Below are 27,191 nucleotides of genomic sequence, written 5' to 3' on the forward strand. Positions count from 1 at the left end.
AATGGCTCATAATAATAACTTGTTGTGCCAATGCAGATTGTTTTCCTTCCCTGATATTCAATAAGCAATTGATTTTTTTAGTTAAAAAAAAATTTATGATAATATTTGAAGCTGACAAAATAGTCATATCATAGTGCTCTAAGCATCGACTTTTACGAAAAACTCGTTAACAAAAAGATTCTCTATTAAAAAATCTTTGATGTTCTAGAGTTTTGAATTAATATAGATTTATCTTTGGAAAAAGAAGAAGAAGAATAACATATATGTGTAATGTGTGGAGAACCAATCATAGTTCTTATGATCGATATAACTCGTAGTTCTTCGCATCCGGGTCCTCGGACAGTCGGTAGTGTGTCAGGAACCAATCTTAGCCGTTCGTGTGTTAACATCTTGGCCCTGATCATTACTCCTCTGGATCTTGATATTGATCATGTATTTTAATTGAAAAGTGATCGCGACCGTCCATCAATCATCTATAGCGTCAGTCTCCATCGCCGCAGGAAGAAGGTCCGGTAGGGCAGACGCGATACAACGACGCACCATTTTGCCCTCGAGTGTGGTTATCTTGGCTGTTCCTCGCGTTCAAAATCGGCTCGGCGGCCCACTATTGTCGTCGAGCGGACAAGCACCGATCTCCTCCTCTGCCAAGAAGGAGGAACGCCGGCGTTCTTTCTCTCTATCTCGCTCTGACGATGGCCTCGGATCCCTCTCGAGCTCGCATCGATCAGGTCTCTGGAAACCCTTGTTTACCTTTCTCTTATTCATCTCTATTTCTCGTTCGGAGTCCATCTCGCCAAGATTTGGAGCTTATAGCGTGTTCTTCGTTTGGAAACCAGTTCTTTGCTTCAAGAAAACGTAAAACCCCTCTGCCCAAGGATGGAAAGCCGGATAAAGAATCCAGAAGCCCGGTCGCTGGATCTCCTGGGGCCAAGGGAACCCTAGATGGCTTCCTGGCCAGGTCTCCGGACGTTGTATCGGTCGCCGGCCAGGGTCAGACTCGGAATTCGCCTAGGCATGACCTTGTGAAAAGAAATCTGGTTTCGGAGATTGATTCGATCGCTGATGCTGTTCGCAAGCCCGACTTGGTTTCAGATTCCGCGGAAACTGGGAGTTCATCGAGAACTGCTCCTGGTCAAGAAAGTGGGTCCGGGGATCATCTTGATTTCGTTCGGCCTCCTTCTGCTGTTGTTGTTGCAGAGAAAGATTCTCCAGAGGCGGTATTGGCTTGCGAGACCAGCAACGAAGGAAATTTAGAACTCAAGAGGTTTGCCGCCGATTTTCTGTCTTTGTACTGCAGGTGATGACCTTGTTTCCGCTATGATTCAAGTGCCCCTTTCATTTTCCTTATAATGCACTAGGTTTTGTGTTCTTGTAAATCTTTGAGTCTCTATCTTGAATCTTTTGATAGGTGATGTGTTTTGTGTCGCTTTGGAGCGATTTCTGTTTTGATTTAATTTTACACATGTTCTGTGACCAGTGATCTACCATCTGCTGAAAGTGTTCCTTTGGAACCAGATCAAAAGGGCCAAAAGAGAAATGGTAGTCCATCGCTTGTAGCTGTTTGCAGCAAGACATTGAGTAAAAGGCAATGTGCCTTGGACCATAGCGATATGCTCGTTGAGGCAGAAACTACTTCCCATGCTTTTCCTGAACCACCAACACACAAGTTGCATCCTGTGGCTGAAGAAGTGGTAAATAATAAGGTGGAACTTAATATGCGTTGTTACAATTTTGTTTAATTCATTTTCATATTTTATGGCAGAAGTTAAAAGGTCAAGTATATGCAGGTGCCAGGTGTTAAACTCTGCAGTGAAATTGATGGAGTTGTAAGCTTGAGAAGATGCACTGCTACCCCGGATGGTAGCTTCACTAAGACAAGACATTATATGATTGGTATGTGTTGTAATAATAGGGTTACCAATGATACCCCAAAATCTGCATTAAGATGTTCGATATTCTCACCTGGAGACGAGTTTTGGTCTGAAGCAATTCAAGTCGCTGATGGTCTACTTCCTGCAGCTAGTAATTTGCCTGAAGGTTTGCAGTTTTCAAAATGTGGAACATCTGATAATAAGTTACGGACAGATGAATCTTCCTGTAGAGCTACTAATGGTGTTTTAGATAGTGGCTCCATGGCATCAAAGATTTCTCAGAAAATTGGTGAGAAACCTATTGTAGAAAATAAAACATCGCTCAAGATCAGTCAACATATTGAAGTATCCCCGCTGCCTGTAAAGCATTTTGATTTCTCTTGTGAGGATAGCTTCCGTCAGCGTGGTGTAGAGAAAAATCAAAGTGCTATTGGTGTCAGTGTCGAACCTGCAAATAGTAATTATATACAACAGAAACATCTAGACAGCTTGCTTTTTAAGAAACATTCGGAAGATATGGAAAACTGCTTAGCTCCTAAAGAAAATTCTGATTTTTCTTTTTGTAATTCTGGTGGTTCATCTTCATCGACTGGAAAATCGTATCAAACTGGAGCTGGTTCTGACTTGGATGCATGTCCTGGGAAAGGTAATTTGCCAACTCAAGAAAACAACATGGGTCAAATTCGGAGTGTAAGGTTGCCTGTTTGTCTGCCAGGAACTGGCTATGATTCAGCTAATTTAGAGAGAAAACAAAAGAACAAATTAATCGCTAATGGCAATTATGAAGAGTTTGGCACTCCCTCCAGTTCTGTGCCTCCAAAATACCGTTTGCAACTTCACAGTTGGCTTCCTCCAGAGGTTTGCAACATATACAAGAGGAAAGGAATCTCAGAACTTTATCCTTGGCAGGTTTAACATATAACCTTTTATATTCTGTTTAACTGAAGGTGTGGATGCTGAAAATTATGCAAATGAGAGATTTGGAAGCTTGCAAAGTTCTTGTGGTGTTATATAATATGAATTCTAAATGTTTTAAAATTAAAGCTTAAAGAGATATTGGGAGAAAGTTCTAGATCTTTTGGATGTCCATAAAATATTTAAATTTCTTTAGCAGAAATTGAAAATTGGAGGGTCACTTTATATTACCCAAAGGCGATTGCCTTTCTGCTAGGTTATTTAGTTAATTTTTAATCGATTGGTTAATGTTCTAATTTCTTTAACTATATGGAAAATATTCCTTTGATTTTCATTGTTTTTTGTGAATTCCTTTTTTTTTTTTTTGCTTAATGCCTGCTTTATGGCTAGAGTTCTTCCTGGTATTTTAGACCCCTATGCCATTGCTAGTAAGCTGTATGTCCAATAGGCCAAACTGACATATGAGAACTTTCTTGGTGTCTTAGTGTCTTATAATTAGTTTTTGCAGCCTTGGGTCTCACGTGTTGGTTCTTCCATGTTTTTTTTGGAATGTGATGGATGTTACATTTCCTCTTATTTTTTAGGGAACGACCTTTGTTATCAAGTTTGCACAATAGTTTTATGAATTATGATCATGGGTCGTCGTCTCATATACCACTTGTATCGGCCCTTTGCCAGACCGATAAATACCGGTCAGTACCGGTAAACCAAAAAAATGGCTGAAATTCAGTCAAAATTAGAAAAACCCTATTTTAAAGTTTTTTAATCCTAATTTCTTGGTATATAAACTAAATTTAAATAAGAATAAAAAGTATACCTATGCCATAAATGAGTTGAAATTCTAGACTATAAGGATCGAAAATTGCAATTCTTATGTTTTCGAATTCATGAGCAAGAACTTTGTTGAACGACCCTTCATCATTTGTTAATCTAAATAATTTTCTTAAATACCTCTAATTAGGCCTTAATTAATCATTAGTCCCTAATAAATCAATATTTATCAGTATTCTTGATGCTAACTACATAAACGATGAAGAAAACATAGAGCATAGCTAAATACCTTCAATTTGAGGCAAATTCTATTGGATCTCGAGTTCCAATCCATCTTTTATCCAAATGACTGCCACGAATCATCGATCAGAGGGACTAAGCAAGTTAATTGAGAGTGAGTGGAAGACGGGGGAGGGAGGGGCCCTTATAAGCCCAAAACAACACCCAATCGTTAATTTGACCATTGAGGGCTGGTGTGAATCAAATTTAGCCTGGTATTGTTTGGTGACAGTCATATTTTGATCGTATCATGTGATACATGAGGCATGTTTATTGTTACTGATACGCCTCACACGTCCAATGTATTGACTGAAACGGTTTGGTGAGTCGTTGGATCGGTATGTACAACCCATTTTGTATGACAATCCACATTTATGACTTATGACTATACATAAAGTTGCATTGTCGTTATTGATGTGTGTATCCTTATTGATGTTTTCTCTTGACTATCGTATTTACCTGCATTATTCTTGAACGTATCAAATTTTGGGAGACATTGATAGTTATATAATTTTTCTTGTAAAGATATTTTGATTTACCATGTCTTTGCAACCATGCTTCTATTTGCTGTTGTCTTCTCCTTTTTGATTCTTTGGCACATTTTTCCAGCCGTTTAGCACTTAAACCTAAAAAGAAAAAAGCTAAGCTGATGTTAACTAGACATGATGAAAGAGAGTCTAAATCTGACCATGACGTGCCCTAATTGACCTAGAAAATATTCATAAGTGTTTTAGACTAGGTTTGATAGTTGAAAGTTCTGGTTGATTAGTTTGTTTCATTTAGCAAATAGCAGGATTGATTTGAATTTCTGATTTGGTTGTTGAATCACAGCCCCTAGGTGACCCATGTTTTCAGTATTTGTTATTCATCTTATCTAATATTCTAATATTCGATATATTGGTGGCATCCTTGATTCATGAGACAGTCTTCTTATTTTATTCACCTATTCATATTTGTTCTTTGCATCTGTATAGCAAATATTGTTGCTAAATTTAAAATTTTGTGCCTACTAAATTTTTAGATTGTTTTCCGATTGTATAAATTTAAGTTGTTGTGGCTAAGAGTACATATGAATATAAATTGGATTATTAGTCATGCACTTACAAAATTTATGCATGGTCACAATAACCATGACTTCCACTTACAAATGTTCATTCTTGCACCGAGATCTGCACTTGTTCTTTAACATGTCGAATATAGTGGGTCTTATAAGAGGTTCAGCAAGGACTAGATGAATCACGGTTAACCATAACATGTTACAACATAATGTTATTTGAAACATGTTGACTTTCATATACTTATGACAACTTTCATGAATCTTAGGTGGAATGTCTCCTTGTGGATGGCGTCTTAGAGAAAAGAAATCTTGTGTATTGCGCAACTACAAGGTACGTGTACACTAAGGAATTTTGAAAAAAGAAATGATCCAACTTATGGAGCATTTTGATTGAAATTGTTTCCTGACTTTTGCATTCAAACTTTTCTAGTTCTTGTTGCATGAATTTTTACAAGATTTTAATGTTCACTCCATTGAGCCACTTGTTCTTTTGTTGTTTTTGACCTTTTTATGTCAATGGTCTTATTTAGTGCTCTTAATATTGAGAACTGTTACTTCAATTGGCACTCCAGGAAAGTCCTTTCTCCAATTCATATTGCTAGACCTAAACCAAGGGTAGGATATTAATGTGGTTGGCCTTGAAATCACAAAGTTCAGTCAAGAAATACCCTAGCCTGAGAAAAAACTGGAGGGATAAACACATTTTGCAACTTGTTCAATCTTTCTTGTGAGTTCATGTTTGCATCCTTTTGGGTTGCTTCTTTGCCAAACTATTTAGAGGGTTATCTTTTGAATTTCAAATATTAACATTTCTCTACAAAGATCTCTAGTTACAGAGCAGTTTTAGTAAGAATAATTAACCCTAGGAAACTCCTGATTCTTTTTTTTGAAAATTTTCTCCCATTATATCACATCCAATACGCCCTGGAATTGTTATGGATAATGCACTAGTTGGAGACATATTGAGCGACATGCTCATTACTTGAATCCTTGGATACAAGAATACATTAAATTCACTGTTTATTGATCCTACATCCCCGTAAATCCAAGTTATTCTACCTACAAATCATTGGAATTAATTTTGCTTTTCTTGATTTTCTTTGTTGGCTATCATATATTGGCTTCAGAACTTTTTTATGTGAAGCATGTGAATGTTGATGGTCTTGCAGCTGTTTGACAGTTCTGGTAAGAGTTTCGTGGCTGAAATTTTGATGTTGAGGCAAGTTTTATCGACCGGAAAAATGGCTCTTCTTGTCCTTCCATATGTATCCCTTTGTGCTGAAAAGGTGCACTTCATTATTTGTGTCAAATCTAATTACTCATATTACTATATTAAACTAATACTTTTTGATGTGCTACAAATGGCCACTCGTTTTATTTTAGGCTGAACATTTGGAACTACTTCTTGAGCCACTTGGTAAGCATGTTCGCAGTTTTTATGGAAATCAAGGTGGTGGATCACTTCCTAAAGATACATCCGTGGCTGTATGTACCATTGAGAAGGCAAACTCTCTAATTAACCGCTTGTTGGAGGAAGGTCGCCTTTCTGAACTTGGAATTATCGTGATAGATGAACTTCATATGGTACTTATTTTATATTTGATCCTTGACCTTGTATCTTTTATTTTGTTCCAACTCTTGTTCTTTTGGAATGATTTCTGTAGTATGGAATGATTTCTAATGATCATTAATGATTTCTAACGATCATTAATGTTCAAACTCTCCAAAACCTCTTCATCCTGATTTCTGTAGTATGGAATGATCGATAATGAGCGTATCGTAGTTTCCATGTTTATGGCGCTTATAAAGTGAATCTTAAGTGCTAGGCACCAACCCACATTTGTGGGTACATATTATGCTTTTACAAGAAAGAACATGGTGAGTTGTGTAGCCAAACCAGAAGCAAGAAGGGTTGTTGGATCAGAAATTAGGGGGTGTGTGGCTTTTTTCACCATTGCATGTCGTCCATCAAGTTTGGCGATAATAGGTTGTTAATTTGCTCAGCTCTGTCTAATTTTGGGCAATATTTTGAGCAGGAAACTACATAATGTGCAATATAAGTTGCCAATTGGGTGCATGATTCCTGTACCTTTATTATTGCGATAAATAGCATTACTCAGATGGTTGTTTACTGGTAGCTTAGTGATTTAATAAATACTTTGAGGTAAATAATATGTTAATTTGGAAATTAATCAATACAACATGATGATACAATTCCAGCTTAGATTCGGTTACAGTCAAAATAAAAGTTGATTAAATATATCACAAGAACATCAGGGATTAGGAAAACTGTCTCACACCAATCAGACCCAAACTACCTCTAACTTAGACAGTTAATTTGACCTTGATGTGACCAAGGTTCGCAATACCGTACCGTACCGGAGTTTCGACCTGGGCTCGGTACCGGTATGGTACGGTATACCGCTCGGTACACCCAGGTGTACCGAGCGGTATATTCAGGCGTGTCGAGCACTGTAGCAGTGCTACACTGCTACAGTACTACTACAGTGTCGGAACGGTAACATATGGTCTACGTACCGAAAGTTTGGCGGACCGGTACATACCGCCCGTACCGGGCGGTACGGACCGGTACTGCAAACCATGGATGTGACCATCTGGCATCAGAAGTTCGGAAGGTGGAGTGAAATGCCAAGGAAGAAGTTCAGAAGGTGGAGTGGAAACGCTAAGCCTTTAATATAAGCTTGTAGGGGCCAAGCAACATAATAAGTAATCTGTGGGAGTTTTCTCTTCTTCCCAATGAGATCTTTGTCTTCTTGTATTTCTGCCTACTGTTCCTTTCGGTCAATCCTAGTGTTTGTAAGAATCCCCAATGAGAAAGGCCTCCATTCCTTCTCAAAGAGGTTTATTTGTTATAATAAGAACAATTATAACACAAAAACATACTGTAGATATATATGATTATATTCTATTATCTGATGCTCTTTTTACCTGCATAAGCTTAAATAAAACTGAACAAATAAATGAAAACAAATTTCTGAGAATGAAATAAAGTATAAGGATGTAGACATCCACCACATGTAGGCTTTTAGCAAGACTCTCTCTCTCTACCCCCCCCTCTGTCTCTGTTTCTTTCTGTAAATCTGTTTTTGAAACATGACTGGTCAAGCAAATATCTAATAATGAAAGTAATAATAAACTCTTATCTGTTCTCATTCATGAAGAAAAATGTTTTTGAGAATAAGATTCTGAGAATCGAGCCAAACATAACCAAGTAGCACCTATATTAATTCTCAGTTTATGTGGCCATCTGGAGAATAGGAACAACTGCCATCCTCATTTAGTTATGAAGATAACAATGGTTTAAACTTTGACACGATGGCCTATATATAGGTATAATTGCAGCTGTTTATATTTTTCCGGAAGTTGAACTCCACAATTTTGACATAAGGCTGTCCGTTTTATTTGCTATTATAGGTTGCAGATCAGCACAGAGGTTATTTGTTGGAGCTAATGTTGACAAAGCTTCGCTATGCTGCTGGCGAAGGAAGCTCTGACTCATCTAACGGAGAAAGTTTAGGAAGTTCAGGAGCTAGTAGTGGGAAGGCTGACCCAGCTCATGGTTTGCAGATTGTTGGAATGAGTGCCACCATGCCTAATGTAGCAGCTGTTGCTGATTGGCTTCAGGTATGTGGGAAGTTAGTTATTGTCTTCAGATATTCTTTACTTATGGATAGTTTGACTTGTATATGTATGATCCCAAAATGGTTATGACACAGGACATTGATGTATTTTGCGATTGCATGGTTTTACCTTTCTATGATGATCACTTGTTAGACAGTGGCCATTGCTGCTGGTTTTATTTTCTTTGGATTAGTTGTTTTTTGTTTTTAGTGGTTTCAAACTTTCACCCTTTATGTCTTTAGTGTATTATTTTGGTTTTCTCTTTCATACTTGGGACCAAGGTTCGCAATACCGTACCGTACCGGTGTTTCAAGCTTGGCTCGGTACGGTATGGTACGGTGTACCGAGCGGTACACCTGATTTTAGTTCGTTAAACCCTCCGAAAATACCTGAAAAAAAAAAAAAGTTAGGATAGGGTTTTTAAGTTACAAATAAATATGGTAATAGTATAAGTTTAGCAAACTCAATGTAAATTAGGTAAGAATAGTATCACATATCTTTTTTGGTGTTTGAGTTAGTCTTGTTCGAGGTTCGTATTTCAGCCCGTCATAGATTGAAATATCTACAGAAAAATCATTTGAATTGTTAGATTATTTTGTTACAATATAAACTCTAAAATTCAAATGAATTAAATAATCACATATGTAAATATACTTAATTGTTGATTCTACCACCAAAACGAACGATGGGCCTCCACGGGTGGTGGATCAGGGTCCTCAATCCGATACATCTGCATATCAATATGATACATTTGTTGGACCCAATCATGAAATTGATCCCATGACATAGTGTATTGATACACCGTATACCATTGATGCATCAATGTGGTGCTGATCGTAGACTGATCGTTATGAACCATATTTGTCCAAGGCAGCTCTCGAGACATATATTGGTGAATGTCAGAGCTTCTACTTTCGCTACTGATTTGCTGTTCTGTATCATACTGTTGCTCAGAGAAGGATGACCAACTATTACCATACTGTTGTTGCCCGTATGATTCTCCATAATACGATAGTTGTGAATATGATGAGCCTCTTTCTGTGTCTATATCATGTATGTTCTGTTGCATTTGTTCAAATTCATCCACCGCCTTCCCCTTCCTCTTCTCCTTCCGCGCATAAACTTGACCAGTACCTTGTCGAATTCCATGATCTGAATCTTGAGTGGCATGCGTAAAACATTCCTCAGTCCATTCACCACCCTCAAGTTGTGTAGACGAGACCAACGATTGCCCGGCATCATCGCCATCATCTGTCGAGGCACTGCTGTTCATGTTGCTGTCATGTCTCTGGACCGAGCGAGTTGCTGAATGTGATTGTGAAGGTGTCTCGTCTCCCGACTCGATTCTTTCCAACGATGCAACTGATGCTACTGCCTTCCCCTTTGCCTTTGCACGTTGTGCGGACGAGTGTGACCGTTGGGTGTCGGTAGTTCCTCGAGCAGTTTGACTTCTACCACGTTGTAATCGAGGGGGATTTTCCATCTGTTGGGGTTGTGCTTCTTCTTCTTCTATTGCCTCGGTGATAAAACGTGAAGGACGCTGAGGATCTCCCGCCTCATCAAGTAGAGGATCCTCTTGGTTCTTTGCTACTTCAACCCAGTCTAACATTGGCTCTGAATCTTTGTTGTAGAATTGGAGGTCAATGGGATCAATATCTGGTTCCTCTGACTCCTTATCCAACTCAGCACATCGCAATCTTAGCCACATGTTATAATGGACATATACTAGTTTCTCTAACCGTCTGTAGTAGAGTATGTTGTGGACTTTCGTATGAATCAATGCAAACGTTGACCAATTACGTTCGCAACCACTAGATGTTGTTGTCTGTGAAAGTATACAAACGGCAACCTTCCTTAAATGTGGTGCATCCCCTCCAAATTGTAGCCACCACTCGATTGCAAAAAGATATAAATAAGATTTTACTAGCATAACAAATAATTAACATTAAATATAATTGATAATCAATATGCATAACTTTTCCTCACCAGGATCCATAGTGTAACGACACGATACAGCTACAACGTCGGAGAATGAACCAACTGTTTCTCGAAATAATCGACCCTCCATAAGAGCATCGGCTGCCTCAGTAGTGTTTGGTATGAGCCGATATATAACATTTCGTAGTGTCGTTAGGAAATTATTTTGCGTTCCGAGAGCATATCGATATTGAATTGCCGGGTTTAGATAATATGCTACAAAACATAATTTTGTTAATATGATTTTTTATTATCTAAATAATAATAAATTAAATTATTCTGAATATGAATTTACCTGCATTATGGATATCTTGATCCATATAAACTTTGGTCCGACGATCAATGAATCGTACGTATTGGTCGACCTTAAAATCATCTTTGAATGCTCTCATGACCTCATCTCTTGTTGAAATCAGCATATATTTAAGATACGGTATCTGTGGATGCTTGTCCATATCGACCTTACGAAGGACAATATAAAGTGGTTTCACACCTTTTATGATTTCTGCCGTAGTCTCTCAAAATCTTGAGAAAAGAATGGACTTTTCTATCTTCTTTCCATCGCTCAATTTCGAATATCTGGATTCAGACCACTCTTGTGAGGTAACCATTGCCTTCAAGCCATGCATTTTTTGTTGTAATGACTTTAATGCAATAAAATTGGTAGCAAACCGAGTAATTCCAGGTCGAAGTATCTCACCGTTTATATACTTTTGCATTAAAGCGTGGACCCAATGATGATTATATATAAACTTTGTAATTGATTGTGCTCGAGCTACACATTTCTTGACCGCATCCAACTCACCAATATCCTTCAGCATTAGATCTATGCAATGAGCTGCACATGGAGTCCAAAACAAAGATTTTCTTTTTTCTATCAATTGCAAACTGGCTTTTTTGAAATTCGCTCCATTGTCGGTTATTATTTGGACAACATACTATGGTCCAATCTCCTCTACCATAGTGTCCGTCAAGCTCTCAATGTAGTTTGCATCTTGGATCTTTTCAGAAGTATTAACAGACTTATGAAACACCACTCTTCTATTGCAATAAATAAGAAAGTTTATGATACTCATTCTTGTTGGTCCTGTCCAACTGTCACACATCAATGTCACCCCATATTCGTCCCATTACCTCTTGAAGGATTTGATCCAATCCTTTAGTTTTGCCACCTCCTCATCTTAGTACACGCCGTAAATCTCCTTCGGTGTTGGAGGTTGGATTCCCATGCTAGACTTTTGAATAGAAGAGATCATGCTCTGATAATATGGACCTTGGGCTGTGTTGGCTGGAATCCTATGGAAGTTGAACCATTTTGAGATTGCCTTCCCAATATCCCATTTTTTTTCTTTTGTGTATGCATTATCTATCCGTGTCTGTTTCGCTGTTTGTGGGGGATAGGTTTGCGGATCAATATCAACAATATCTGGTGCAAACCTCCTGCCAAGACCTCTCATAAAATCACGGAGTCCACCATACCTCATGCTACTAGTTCGGCCTAACTGAGAAGGAGCAGTTGGTTGCCTTATGTTGGTTGACCTCTGGATTCCACTACCACTGCCATGCTCCAATTATGAGTCAGGTCGTTGATGCCTCATTGCTTCATTGACCGCATACTGATGCTCCAATGATGCACGAATCCCAACTATGAGATCCGGGTCGACTTGATCGCCGTAACCCTCATACTGATCATAAACTCGTTCCTGTGTAGCCCTATAATATTCTTCCTCAACTCTTGCCTTCTTTTTTAATGTATCTTCCTTTGCTTGTTGAAGCTTGCTTTGAAATAATTTACGGATCTCTGTTGGAACCTTCTTGCATTTTGCAACATCAGGATACCCACCAGCCAAATGCATTTTCACCCGAGTTATTCCTTCACCTTTGCCAATGTAGTCACAATAAATACTTTGCCAATGATGACGGTTTCCATCTATCTTTCGGGCATGAACCCATGCATCATCACGTGGCTGTTCCTTTGGTGCCATGATCCTACCAAATTTAAATCAAATAAACTATAAAGTATAAACATATTAAATTGACTAAATATCGATCATAAATCACTAATCGCAATATTAAATAATTTTATTAAAACATAACTAATCATATTTTATCATCATAAATATGTTACATGCATAAAAGAAGTATTAAAATAATTAGATACACTAATTACACGATTAACATAGTTAATTTTCTACTAATTACTTCTCTTTTAACACTATAAACATGGCAAACACTTTAATAGGTATTAAAGATATTGGATTGACATAAAATCGAATAAATTTCGATTAAATCATCATTAAAATGACTAATCACAGTATTAAATAACTTTAATAAAACATAATTAAACTTATTTTATCATCATATATATGTCAAACACATAAAAGAAACATTAAATATGTAATTTTAATCCAATATAATTTAAATTATGATAAAATCATTATTAGATACACTAATTATACGATTAACATAGTTAATTTTTCATTAATTACTTCTCTTTCAATATTATAAACATGACAAACACCCTAATAGGTATTAAAGACATTAAATTGATATAAAATCGAATAAATTTTGATTAAATCATCATTAAAATGACTAATCACAGTATTAAATAACTTTAATAAAACTTAATAAAACTTATTTTACTATCATAAATATTATTCAATATTTAATATGCATGAAACATACTAATCATAATCTTAAAGATCTTAATTACTCTCTAATTAAAGAAAGCGAATAAATACCTCCTGATTAGAAAGGTCTTCCTTTTAATCTTTCCAAATTAGTCTCGATTGAATTCACAAATCGTTGCAGTCCCTGCTTGGGATCATAAGATTCTTGGTTTCATGGAGGCACTTTTTCCTGTTTTACAATCTGTTGGGTATATAATTATTTTTATTTGTTGCATCTTGTTTTTTGCCTTCTCTCTTGGTGCTTTCTTTTGATCATTTTTTATCCAAGTCTGTTTGGGACAGTGGAAATTATTTACATGTTTGTGTGTTGTGCTTTTGATGTGCTTGCAAGTTGTAAACAAATCTATAATTCTCTTTATTCTGTTGGGTTGTAATCCAGTAGCTTTCTGCCTTGTCAGCACGTATCAAATTTAAACAATCTGCACTCATGCCTGTTAACCGAGATAAATACTTGTGGTTTTTTTTAATGAATAGAATGATCATGATAGAACTGAACGGGAATTCGACTATCCAAAATGATGTACTCTACTCTTTGATGGATACAATTTACAGATGCTCTCTTGCATTAGTTACACAGATCTTTTCTGCTCCAAAATATTCATTGAGGTGTATATCTGTGTACTTAACATTTAACTGGTCTCTGGGCATTATTTTAAGTGCTTTTGGGATAAAGTGCTCAGACTGAAAAAAAAAGTGTGGTTGGCATTATGTCAATCTAGTAGAAGTAGTTGCTAGTAAATTTGTATGTGGATTTCTCTTCTTTTTCAAGACAGTTATAAAATCAAACTAAACTATAGTTCGTTTCAAGTTTCAACATCAATTCTGATTTCTTTAAGACCTTTGCGTCTTTATTAGTTAGCTAAGCAGTGTAAATTTTCATATTGTATAGAGTTCTCAGTTCTTGGAAACAGCCTTCCAAGTAAGTTTTGAGTAATTTTTAGTTGGTAGAAACTAAAGAGTAGAAACGACCAATGTATCATTTCTAGCCCCATGTTCTAGCACAAAGGGCAGTTGGAGAGTTTTCATACCTCTTTATAAATGAGATAATACTGCTTTACCTAGATGTTGTATTGGTAAGAGTCTCCTGCACTAGGTATGTCCTTTTTATGGAGTTTTCATACTTTCTAAATTTGTATTTATCTTTTGTTGATCATAGAGGTTAGTAATTCAACACTATTTCAGTCATTGTGCATGAATTCTGTTACTTGCATTTTTCAACATGAAGTTGATCTGTTGGTGATTAGCTGAATCGCTGATTATGTTTTTGAAAGAAATTCTTATCTTTTAGCAATTGATAATTAACAATTATGCACATAATGATCAGTAGAGAAGTATCTGCGGATAGTCAGATGCATAATTCACTAGGATATGAAAATTGATGATTATTAAGAAAGGCTCACCACGTTGGTTAGGAAAACAAAATGAACATCATGGTTGCTGTCTTATATCTGTGAGTTTCTTCCTGAATTCTGTATGTCCTAGTGTAAGTACTAAAATATTTCAATGGTTATTACTATATGATTTAGGCAGCTCTTTATCAGACGGATTTTCGGCCTGTTCCATTAGAAGAGTTCGTTAAAGTTGGAAATACCATTTTTGACAAGAAAATGAATGTCGTCCGCATTATCTCAAAAACTGCTGATCTTGGGGGTAAAGATCCAGATCACATCATTGAATTGTGCAATGAGGTATGATTATATTGTGCACATTGTGGGCTTTCTGCTTGACATTTAAGAAAGTTGGTTGCCTAACATGCTCGAGTGCCTTATATCACCCTTTGTGCAGGTTGTTCAAGATGGTCATTCAGTTCTTTTATTCTGTTCCAGCCGTAAAGGATGCGAGTCAACTGCAAGGCATGTAGCCAGATTTTCAAAGAAATTTTCTGATGGTATTCACGAAGACTGTGAGTTTAATGATGCTTCTGCTGCAATTGAAGCTTTAAGGAGGTCTCCTGCTGGATTGGACCCTATTCTTGAACAAACTCTCCCATCTGGTGTTGCATATCATCATGCTGGCCTCACGGTATTTATTTTCTTTTTTTAATTACATAATAGTACTATACATGTGTAATCATGTTTGTGTTTATTTGCATACGTGGGCACACGTGTAATGTTGAATCCATCAAATCTATCTTTCTTCATCATTTAATTTTTTAATTTGGTTTAGTTCCTTTTTAGGGCTTATATTTTACTGTCATTCTTTTTCTAGAAGATCCTAAAAATTATGTTTTTCATAATCAAAATAAATTCAAACTGAATTATTTTTTTATTTAGAAATACAAATTTGAACGAGAATATCAAAAAATAAGAAGTCCCTTTGTTCTAACTAATTTGACATTAGACAAATTAAAAACAATATAGACTTGAATTGTTCAAACCCTTTAACTTGGATTGCATCAGTGATTTCAATAGACGCTCGGGCGCTTGCCAGGCGCTCGGGCGATGTGAGGCGAGGCCTGAGTGCCTCACTTCATTTCCAGGCGGCACTCTTCAAAGAGGCGTCGCCTGGGTGCTCGCTTGAGCCCAGGTGTCGGGCGCTTCGGGCGAGCGCCCGAGTTAAACCAGGTGACCGAACCAGCGGTTTAGGTCTGGTTCGATCTCCGGTGCTTTAATTGGTTCAATCAAACCAACTAAAGCACCAATATCAGCCTTCTTCTCGTGACTTCCCAGCCCTAACCTTGCTTGTCGCTACCGCTGCTTGTTGTTGTCGCTGCCACTGTCGCCACTCACCGCTTCCGCTCCCGCTGCTCGCTGCTACCACTACCGTTGTCGCTGCTCGTTGCTACCGTTATCGCTGCTCGTTGCTACCACTACCACTATCGTCGCTCGCCGCTCCCACTTCCACTGCCGTCGCTCCCGCTCCCGCTGTCGTTGCCACTATTGCCGCTCGTTGCTCCCGCTGTTGCTGCTCGCTACTACCATTTCCGCTGCCACTGTCGTCGCTCGCCACTCCCGCTGTTGGTTCTCGTTGCTACCACTGCCACTGTCGTCGCTCGTCGTTGCCGCTGCTCGCTGCCATTGTCGTCGCTCACTGCTCTGTCGCTTCTTGTTGCTATCGTTGCCGTTGCCACTATCGCCGCTCGCCTCTCCCGCTCCCGCTGCCGTTGTCGTTGCTCGCTGCTACCTCTTCTCACATCGACTCGATAGTATACTGTTAACAGTATATTAATAGTATACTGTTAATTGTGTACTAGTAACAATTTTTTTTATTTATTAGATTAATAATATATTATTTTGATTTTAATACTGCTAATTTTTATTTATTTAAAATTATTGTTATTGTTTTGAATTTTGAGATTTTTTGTTAATGTGATATTGTGATTTTGTAAGATTTTTTTAATTTAATATCATATTTTTATTTAAATAATTATATTTATTAATTGTATTATATATTTTTATATTTTAGTGTCTCGCTTCGCTCGGACGAGCGCCTAGCGCCTCGGGCGTTTTTGGACCTTGGCGCCTTTTGGTGCCTAATGCTTTTTAAATCACTGGATTGCATCATGTCCTTTTTGCTTCTTTCTCTATGCAAATTGAAGGATAATAAATGGTTGTTGTTGTAAAAGCCTTAATTTGGTGTGTCAAATACTTCAATCATCACTCGCAAGTTAGTTTAGGTGCTTAGCTTTATATCCTTATTGCAAACTGCTTGAATTTTTTTCTTTTTTTTTGGGTTAAAATTCGCTAAGTTTTAACCAAAATCGATAGAAATAAAGCTATCAAGAATGGTTTGGGCTGTTTTGGTTGGTTTGGTAATTTGAGCAGATCCTTTTGGACAAGTCATATGTACCATGTTTTTAAATTTTGCTTGGATTGTTGTGTATTAGGCATTATTTATCAGTTTAGGCATGGATGACATGTGGACCATGCAATTTCATTCTATAGTTCAAAATTATTTTTTTCTGATAGTGACAATTGTTTGTTTAACTCCCCTTTCTCACTCTCTCTCGATCTCAATTCTCTTTGCCTCGTCTTGTCCACTACTCATGTCTCCTGTTTCTTGCTACTATCGTCCACTATTTGACATCATTTGATGCTTGCATCACCCATTGTTCATTGTTGTCGCTCGCTGTTACATGATGCATTAGTTGGTCGTTGTTGTTGCCCATATTCTTAGGTCGTCTGCTGGCTCACCGTTTCCATACTTTTCCTCTGCCTCCTCTTACTCCATTTCTCTTTACATTCTCTTATATTTCCTTCCCCTTCACCTCTTCTCCTCCCCCTCCAACCTGTTTGAATTGGTATGCCAATGTGCTTTGTATTGATATACTGGTGGTGCATTATCGGATCCTTATCAGTTGGCCAGGAATCAATACATGTCTGGTGTCAAGATATCAATGTAGTTAAAAGCGTTAGGTGCTACCAAGGTGCCAAAAAAGCCCGAAGCTCTAAGCACTTGGTGCTCGTGAATATTAAAGTTTCTAAAAAATGTATTATCATTAAGGAATATGATCACTAAAATAAAAATAACATATCAAATTACATTCATTTAAAGTACGAAACTACATTGTCAAAATCTAATAACAAAATGACAAAACAAAACAAGATTAACATCAATGATCATCAAAATCCACTTCATCATTCTTAATCTTATCTCATCTTCCTCTTCAACTGATTTATATCCCTTAAGCTCTTATATATCTTCTTCGGAATAAGGTTCTTCTTCTTCGACAGGCAAGCGATAAATTTGAAGTTTTTGCATCCATCTTTGTTCTCAAGAGTTATCTTGTGTATATTTATATTTCTTCAACACCCTAATCTCTTTTTATAACTCCTGACGAAAAATTGTCATAAAAAATAAGATCTTCTTTGGCATTTTACAAGTTAGCACCCATTTCTCCCGCTAGCCATTTGTTTGAATCATCGATATCATCTAATGCAATGGGATCAATGGTATCTCATAAATTATAATGAGCCTTAAGTGCTTGATTATATTTTATGCGAATAAAATCATGTAGTCCTTGATGCTCCATCTTGATGCTCCATTAAGTTTTTTTCTTTGTGAATATGTGTTGACATACAAATTAAGTGTAATTAGTTGCTTCATTTATAAAAAATAATATATTTGTTAAAACTAAATTGTTTCTGTACAGTTATATTCTTAAAGACACTATAATTTCGTACATAACTTGAAGTGTTACAAGTCAACCTCGAAATATTAATACCAAATTGGTGTATGCTTGGTGTGATTTCCAAATAGACTCCATTATTTAGTTGTAAATTTACTTTAAACATTTACATGGTGTTTAATTATATGAAGTTACAAATACCTGGAGATTAAGTCGGAGATTCAATAGATCGAATTGCTATAGAGATTCTAAAATGGCCTTGATAATTCATTTATGATCTTATCATGAGCTTTATTGTTAAGAATTAATCTTGCAATGCCCTGATATAATTCGGATACAACTTCTGCATTAACTTTATAATGGAGTTGCTATAAAACAATTTTGGGTTTAAATAGTGTCCTTATATTATGATTGCAATGTTGTCCTTATAATTGTTTAATTCTCATGTAAAATTTATGAATTGTTTCCTCGACTCTACCATAAGCTTTTATATATGTATATATATATGTATATATATGTATATATATATATGTATATATATATGTATATATATGTATGTATATATAAGTATATATATATATATATATATGTATGTATATATATGTATATATATGTATGTATATGTATGTATATATATGTATATATTTTTCGATTTTGACATTGTCTTATTATCTGTGTTAATAAGATCATCGTAGTCTTGACTAGGTGCTTGGGTGAGGCGAGGCCCAAGGACCCGGTAAGTGGTTCGAGTGGGTGCCATGAATTGGGGTAGCGCAGGTGCGTGCTTGAGCCTAGGTGTCGTGAGGTTTTGGCACTCTCATGAGCCAAACCCAATCTGAGTTGTTGGTTCAATCAAACCAGATCAGCATCCATCCAAATCTAATTTGAGTCATGTTATGGTTTGTTAATTTTGTTTTGATCGAATTGGATCAACCCCATGCCCCTTTGAAAACCTAATTAATGAAGGGCGTTAGCGCCTTCCTCTCCATCGATAATTGATGATGGCATCTTCCTTCGATAATAGGCTTCCATACGATCTTTGACAGCTTCTTCTAGTGATAACTCTCTTCTACTTCCCCTCCCTCCTTTTCGTCCTATCTAGTTGCCCCTTACCCCTCCCTATTGAGCCTCCTTGAACCCTGACAACCCCCTGTCCCTCCTCTGCTACAATTGCTTCTCTTCCTCATCCTCCCTCCCTTCTCTTCTTCCTCGATAGCTCTTGTTGTCCATGCCTACACCTCCTCTGTAGTCATCCCTCCCACCCTCCCACATCGAGCTTCCCTTGACCCCTCTTCTCGATAGCCCCCATTATTGTCCTCTAATGTTGCCCCTCGAACCTGATAGCCTCATCCTTCGCCACCACCCCCTTCTCCTCCCGACAACCCCCCTCTCCTTCCTCCTTCACTGTCGTTGCTTGCTTATTCTCCTCCACGATAACCCCCTCTCATTTTTCTTTCGTTGCTGCCTCCTCTTTCCCTATAACGCCCTTTTTTTTCCTCTTCTCCACCACAATTGCAACCCTGCCTCCTCCCTCTTCCTCTTCCAAGTGATAACCACCACACCCTTCTCCTCCTCCGATGGCTTCCTGCTTCCTTCTCAACTTACATCAACCATAGCCTCCTCGATTATTTCCTTGCTCTCCTCCCAACCAACAGTAACCCTCTCTCCATACCCCAATAGTCCCCTCTCCCTCCTTACCTGATAGCTCCTTGTGCCCCTCCCATCTGACATCAGTCCCTCAGCATACCCCAATAACCCCCTTTCCATCCTCTTTTTCCTTCTCCTCCTTCGCTTATGTTAATTTTTTCTGTTAATATATGAATTGTTTAAATGATTGAAATTGCCACTACAGTTTTGGGATCTTGAATCCTTAATACCGGAGGCAATACCTCAAGTGATTCATCTATAAGTAACTCAAAAATGGATCTTGCATGAAATTATAATTATTCAAAGGATCATAATGCTTTAACATGCATTTTTTACAATAAAACAACTAAATGTGGCATATTTCATTCAAAACAACATTAAGTAGGGATTTATAGAAATGATTATGTATGTAAAAAGTGCTTTTGTAGAGGTGATAGAGGCATCTATGTAAATGAAAAAAAGACCCAAAAGATTGAATGACTTGAATGATTATCTGAAGAGGAAGAGAGAGATGTTAAGAATCTTGCAGATGACGTTCCATTGGAAGATGGTACGAAATATGTAAATGCTAGCGACAAGAGAGTATAAGGTGAAGTCTGATGTAGGATCATAGAGATGCAATCTTTAAGGACTGCTAGTAACAATAAAATAATAGATAGAAGAGCAAAGGAAGTCAATTTTGCCAAGAAGTCAAAAATTACATAAAAAAGGACCAACGAGCTTGTATATGTTTCAAGAACTAGTTAAAGTCATGCATAGCTATGGTTCTAAATTATCGTATATGATTGAAGTTATTGTAAGACAGTCCTAAAATCTTTAACTTATCATGAGTTGAGAGTTCCATCATTTGAAAAGGAGTTGAATTACACAAATAATATGCTGAAAGATCATAGAGATGCAATCTACAAGGTCTGTAATCATTCTAATATCCTCTAATATTAGATAAATAACCATTCTAATATCCTCTAATATTAGATAAATAACCATTTTAATATCCTGTAATATCATATAAATATAATGTGTCACACATGGAGTCCAATACAAATGCAGCCTTTTTGCTTGGAGTAACTTACCTAAAAATAGGAAATTATAATTGATAAGTGTCTAAAACATAAAATCAAGATAATTAAAATATTCAAAGAAAAAAATCGTACTAGCTAAAATATAGTTGCATCTATTATGTACCGGCTAAGATATAATTGCTTCCATTGTGTTATAACATGAACAATGTTCTGCTCTTATTTTTCTACAAACTTGTCATGTTATTAAAAAAATTTTTCTTTATATTTTATAAAAAATACATCAATCAAATTAACCAACATAGCTCCTAATTAACAATTGACCAACAAGTTGATTATACTTCATCTTTTATTGGTCCATGCATCTAACATAATAGAATAATTTACAATTATGTTTTGCCCATGCATCCTTATGATTATTTATCAAACTATTTGTGTAATTCAACTTTTTTAATATTGTAACTCTCAACTTATTATATGTTGAAGACTTTAATATAGGATCATGTCTTCCAATAGTTTTAATCATATGCTTAGAGCTATCTAACGGGTTGCAATGAAAAGAATACCTCCTTGTAGAAGAAGTGAGCAACATCCTCATAAAAGAAGTAACATATTGAATTGTTCATTTTCTTGCTTTTTTATCATATCTGCCTTAACCTTGCCCTTTTTTGGCTTTACATAATTTTATCTGATTCTTGAAACATATACAAGCCCATTTGTCCTTTCTTTTGTGTAATTTTTCACATATTTACAATAACAACTTCATTGCTCTCCTATCCGATACTCTCTCATCGTTGGCATTTACCTCTTCTATGCCATCTTTCTCTTGAACACTATCTCCAATATATTGAATTGTTCATTTTCTTGCTTTTTTATCATATCTGCCTTAACCTTGCCCTTTTTTGGCTTTACATAATTTTATCTGATTCTTGAAACATATACAAGCCCATTTGTCCTTTCTTTTGTGTAATTTTTCACATATTTACAATAACAACTTCATTGCTCTCCTATCCGATACTCTCTCATCGTTGGCATTTACCTCTTCTATGCCATCTTTCTCTTGAACACTATCTCCAATATTCTCGACATCTTCCTCTTCCTCTTTAGATAATCAACCATGTGATTCAATCTTTTGCATCTTTTTCTTGTTCATATATGCCTCTATCACCTTTGCACGTCACTTTTAAGATGTGTAAACATATTTGAAAGTCCCTACTTGATGTTGTTTTGAACAAATCATGGCACCTTTCGGTTTCTTATCATAAAACATACATGATACAAAATTAGGATCCTTTGGGTCCTTTAAATAATTAAACTTCCATACATGATCCTCTTTTTATTTTGTTATTGATATTCATTTGAGGTACCATGACTTAAGATCGAAAATTGTAGTGACAATCCAAAACACTAGGTAGTAGGAATGACAAATTCAATCTTTTAAAAAATTTATTAATTATATTAAAAGAAAATTTACATAGGAGGATGAGGAGGGGCTATTAGGGTTGGGAACAGGGATTGCTGTCAGATGGGAAGAGAGCATAGAGCTATTGGAGGAGGAGAGAGAGGGGATTATTAGAGGAGGAGAGAGGGGATTACCATGGTATGAGAAGGGGGTTGTTGTTGATTGGGAGGAGAGTAAAGAGCTATTAGAGGAGGAGGGTGTGGTAGCTATCAGTTGGGAGGGGAAGTGGGAGGAGGAAGGAGAGGGGGTTGTTGAGGTTGGGAAGCTTGACACTGGAGGATGGCAGGGGTGGGAGGTAGGGTTGAGGATAAGGCGAGGATAGTGAGGGGATCTACCGAGGTGGAGGAGGGGGGAGCAACAATGAGGGAATAGAGATGACAATGGGAAGGAAAGAAGAGAGTTGTTGTGAGAAGAAGAGCTTCCTATAAATCCTCTCAATGCATGGAAGCCTCTTTTTTGAAGAAGACATTGTCATCGTTTGTCGATGGAGAGGAATACCCATTGTTGATTAGGTTTTCCAAGGGGTAGGTTTTGTGCATGTGTGTGTGTGTGTTGGGGGGTTGTTTGGAAGACACATTGTTATGGTTTGATCTCAAGGGGCCACTCCAATTAGGTTCGGTTCAAGTTCGACTCGAACAACATTTACCTCTGAACCACTCGACTCATGAGCTCAGTCACGCACTTGGGCGGCACTTTCTAGGACCATTTACGAGGCTCCCGGGCCTCGCCTCGCCTCGCCTGGTGACTTCACTGAGACATATATACCCATGGTATACATTACATATTGGGCAGCATAATACAGGACTCTTTAGCAGGATTCTCATATATTGATTGCTCACTTAAGTACAAATAATTTAGGAACTTTGCTTCTTACAAGTTATGATCAAGTTAATGTGCTTGTTTCTATTTCTTCCTTTGGCTTGCATAAACTTTTAGTGGGAGTCTAGGTGTGCACATGTGGTTTCTCCTAATGATTGTGCATATGTGCACTTATATGTTTCTGGATATCGCTAAGTTGTGTTGATTATGTCATGGTTTTGCCCATATAAATTTGGATCATCCTTATGTTCTTCCTCTGTCCTAGACTACTTGTGGCACTAAAAGGCATAAACATAAAATTTTAGTAAAGCTCCCATTTTTCTTTGATGTCATTGTAATTCTTTGAAGCGTTCTTTACTTCAACAGTATGTGTGTGTGTCGTAGAGTTAACTGGCTGTGAACTCGCTTTTAACATTGTTTAGTAGTTTTATTGAACACATGAAGCTGTCATATATGTAGTGTGTTTATTCTGTATTTGTAGCCATATCACACCACAACATTTACAGGTTGAGGAAAGAGAGATTATTGAAACATGCTATCGTAAAGGACTTGTACGTGTTTTGACTGCTACCTCTACCTTGGCTGCTGGAGTCAATTTGCCTGCAAGACGGGTTATATTCAGACAACCAAGGGTTGGTCGTGATTTTATTGATGGGACACGCTATAGACAAATGGCTGGTCGGGCAGGTCGAACTGGGATAGACACAAAAGGGGAGAGTGTAAGTTGCTGTCTTCAATGGGTGTCTTTTTCATTGTTTGGTTGGGTATCTCTGAATGAGTAACATAAATTTTTAATTTTTTTTTCATTTTTTTTCTAAACCAGATTCTTATCTGCAAGGCCGATGAGGCCAAAAGAATTGCTGCTATACTGAATGATTGCTGCCCCCCATTGCACTCTTGTCTATCTGAAGATAAAAATGGGATGACTCATGCGATAATGGAAGTTGTTGCTGGTGGGATTGTGCAAACTGCACATGACATCAATCGCTATGTTAGATGCACACTTCTGAACTCAACAAAGCCATTCCAAGATGTTGTTAAATCTGCTCAAGATTCTCTTCGATGGTTGTGTCACAAGAAATTTCTCAAATGGAATGAAGATACCAAGTTGTACAGCACAACCCCGCTTGGACGTGCTGCTTTTGGAAGTTCTCTTACCCCTGAAGAGTCACTGGTAGGATTGTGCAAGTTTTAAAGTCATATATATCTGTCTATTATTGTTATAGGTTTAATTTAAACTTAATTTTCTTTGCTCGACTTTATTCCACATCTCTTCCTCTCTGCAGGTTGTATTGGATGATCTTTTGAGGGCAAGAGAGGGTTTTGTTCTTGCATCTGATTTGCACTTAGTGTACTTGGTTACTCCCATTAATGTTGAAGTTGAACCTGACTGGGAATTATACTATGAACGATTTATGGAAATGTGTGCTCTTGACCAGGTGTGATCATTAGCCCTTTGTTCTTTCTTCTTCGTCTTGTTCATTGAAAACCTGGTATGTGTTAGCTTATCAAAGTTTACATGTCTGTGGTTAGTTGCATCAATTATGATATTGATTCCTTCCCCGTGTTTATACATGTATTTGATACTTGTTCTCCTGTTATGAAAGCTTGTAGTTTCTGCTCTGTATTGCATAGAAAAGGATTATAGTACCTGTTTCTATTTTAGGCTGCAAACTGGTCGGACATGGCAGCATGATTTGCTTTGGATAAGTAATCTAATAATAAATAAAAGATGAGACACTTTTAGGGAAGCATTGTATCACCTGGTTAGAGTTATTACTGAAACGTTTATCATGAGTATGGAAGATTGAATCTTTTGGATATGGGTTTTTTCAGAGACTTTTCCAGTGATTCCATTTTATTGGTTTCTTAATCTTGAAGGTCTAGGTTGCCGCCATTTTTGAAGTTTATACAGTTTTCTGCTACTAATTTTGCAAAATTCTTGATGTGTTCAACACTCAAGCATAAAATCCACTTTGGTCTTTCTTTGCTTCAAAAGAAATTATGTCCATGGTTGGTACTAGAAACCTTGAAAAAACTAATGATCATATTCTACTCATTTCTTTCCTTTTGCTTGGTTTGTTGGAGAGTTTTGCTGCCATAGGCATTTCTCGCTCCTGTGAGGTGGGGATACTCAAGTTATGAAGAACAAGGTGATATGATATTCCAATATCATATTTTAGACAAGGATGTAACATTTGCCACTGTTAAGAAATTATATGTGGTCAATTACAAAATGCTGTCTACATCAGAAAAATTTTAAACAAAATGTCTTACGATCCTAAATATTAGTTTACAGTACTATGAGGTGTAGATATACCTTTTCTGCTATTGAGGTGCAAATATTTCTTGTGCTTTGCTCATTTTGTTATTAGCTGGATTAAGTCATCATTGAGACACTTCGAGAACTGACTATATGTGAATTTTTAGGGGTGGATGTGATTAAGGATTTTAATTTTGAATGATACCGCCCGTACTGGACGGTATGTACCGATCCGCCAGCAGACTGATACACGGACCGCTCGCTATCGGGCGGTACCGTTGATCTAGCCCTGTATCGGACATTACAGGGTTGTATTGGGTAGTAAGGTTAATATTTCAACCGTTACTGCTCGAAACAGGTCGGTAACGGTCAATTTCAATTGTCGCCACCCGCTACTGGACGGTATCAGCCTGGTTGCAACAAGGGAAGAAGAAGCGTCAAGGGAGAAGAGGGAGAAGAATCGAGAGAATCTCGACGCTTCCCGATCCGACGTCGCCCTCCCTCGACGATCCCAGTCCAAGAGGTAATGGAGAGGTGGTGGCTCGGCTTCTTCGTTGCCATGTTCTTTGCCGAAGGTTGGAGACGCTTGCAGTCGTCGCTGCGTTCTTCAGAGATGTTTGCGGCCTTCGACGTCTTCATCGAACACCGCAGATGAGGAGAAGACACGGTCTTCTCCTCATCCGACGCGACAAGGAGACGAAAAGGACGCAACGTCGTCGAGGCAGCATACGCCTCCTTTTTCTTTATATATATATATATGTGTATATATATATATATATGTGTATATATATATATATGTATACCGAGCAGTACACTCTGATGTACCGCTCGGTACACTCATACCGTACCATATTGAGAAAAGTTCGAAACGTCGGTACGGTATGAAATTAAGAACCTTGGATGTGATGCCTTGGAATTTTCAATGTTGGAATTCTTAACATTTTTAATGTAGTTGCTGAAAGTTGGGATCCTTGTGCTGTTTCTCTATGGTATCACCTTGAACATTTTTTACAGTTTATTTTATGCTAGACAACTTTGCAATAGCTGTAATTTGTTGGCAGATATTCGAGCTATTAGTTTGTAACAACTGTACAGCTTTCTTTTGACATTCAGTTTTCCCTTCTGTCTTTGTCAATTACTGCTAGCCCATGCTGCTTTTATATCCCTCTGATTTTCTCCAAAATCTGATAAATGCAGTCAGTTGGCAATCGAGTGGGTGTAACAGAACCCTTCTTGATGCGCATGGCTCATGGTGCACCGATGCCTGTTCAAAATAGATTGAGAGGAAAAAAGAGTGGTTTGAATGAAAAGTTTCAAACTCGAAATTCGGAAGTTGACAATGGAATGTTATCCAATGAACAAACTCTACGTGTATCAAAACGTTTTTATGTTGCATTGATGTTATCAAGGCTTGTACAGGTGAGTTGATTTTCATCATATTCCGGGAATTTTTTTGTTTAACTTAAGAGCTATAGTTTTGTTATAATTAATCATTTTTGTTATAACTGTGATAAAAAAGAGCAGAGACCTTTCCGATGATGAGATCATCTTCACGCATGAAGATGGTTGTCAAGGAATAAATGTTGAAACGAAGGACAACCTTGGATGTGAATGTTAAATTTTCCACTGCTTATATGATGCTTGATAAGATCATTTGTTCTTGTGCCATAATTTGTTAGTTCTGTTGTTGCATACCATCCTGTTGCCATCA

General features: G+C 37.3%; 1 protein-coding gene across 9 annotated transcripts in view; it reads left to right on the forward strand.

Moving 5' to 3' along the window:
* Positions 1 to 500: 500 nt before the first annotated feature.
* Positions 501 to 27,191, forward strand: part of LOC135583118 (helicase and polymerase-containing protein TEBICHI-like) — a 38,480-nt gene continuing 11,789 nt past the window's right edge. For 4 of the 9 annotated variants that reach the window (XM_065089794.1, XM_065089792.1, XM_065089793.1 and 1 more), the window contains exons 1-14: positions 501 to 728; positions 837 to 1,297; positions 1,478 to 1,703; positions 1,788 to 2,780; positions 5,160 to 5,224; positions 6,074 to 6,179; positions 6,277 to 6,477; positions 8,329 to 8,538; positions 14,729 to 14,890; positions 14,988 to 15,224; positions 23,724 to 23,936; positions 24,041 to 24,391; positions 24,504 to 24,656; positions 26,678 to 26,899. In XM_065089794.1, coding sequence (XP_064945866.1) covers positions 693 to 728; positions 837 to 1,297; positions 1,478 to 1,703; positions 1,788 to 2,780; positions 5,160 to 5,224; positions 6,074 to 6,179; positions 6,277 to 6,477; positions 8,329 to 8,538; positions 14,729 to 14,890; positions 14,988 to 15,224; positions 23,724 to 23,936; positions 24,041 to 24,391; positions 24,504 to 24,656; positions 26,678 to 26,899 — 3,636 coding nt within the window. In that variant the 5' untranslated portion in view covers positions 501 to 692. Of the gene's footprint in view, positions 729 to 836; positions 1,298 to 1,477; positions 1,704 to 1,787; positions 2,781 to 5,159; positions 5,225 to 6,062; positions 6,180 to 6,276; positions 6,478 to 8,328; positions 8,539 to 14,728; positions 14,891 to 14,987; positions 15,225 to 23,723; positions 23,937 to 24,040; positions 24,392 to 24,503; positions 24,657 to 26,677; positions 26,900 to 27,191 lie in introns of those variants that run through there. The other 5 variants (XM_065089797.1, XM_065089796.1, XM_065089798.1 and 2 more) reach the window with 5 other exon arrangements.

This window comes from Musa acuminata, chromosome BXJ1-11 (assembly GCF_036884655.1).
Source record: "Musa acuminata AAA Group cultivar baxijiao chromosome BXJ1-11, Cavendish_Baxijiao_AAA, whole genome shotgun sequence".
Lineage (NCBI taxonomy): Eukaryota > Viridiplantae > Streptophyta > Magnoliopsida > Zingiberales > Musaceae > Musa > Musa acuminata.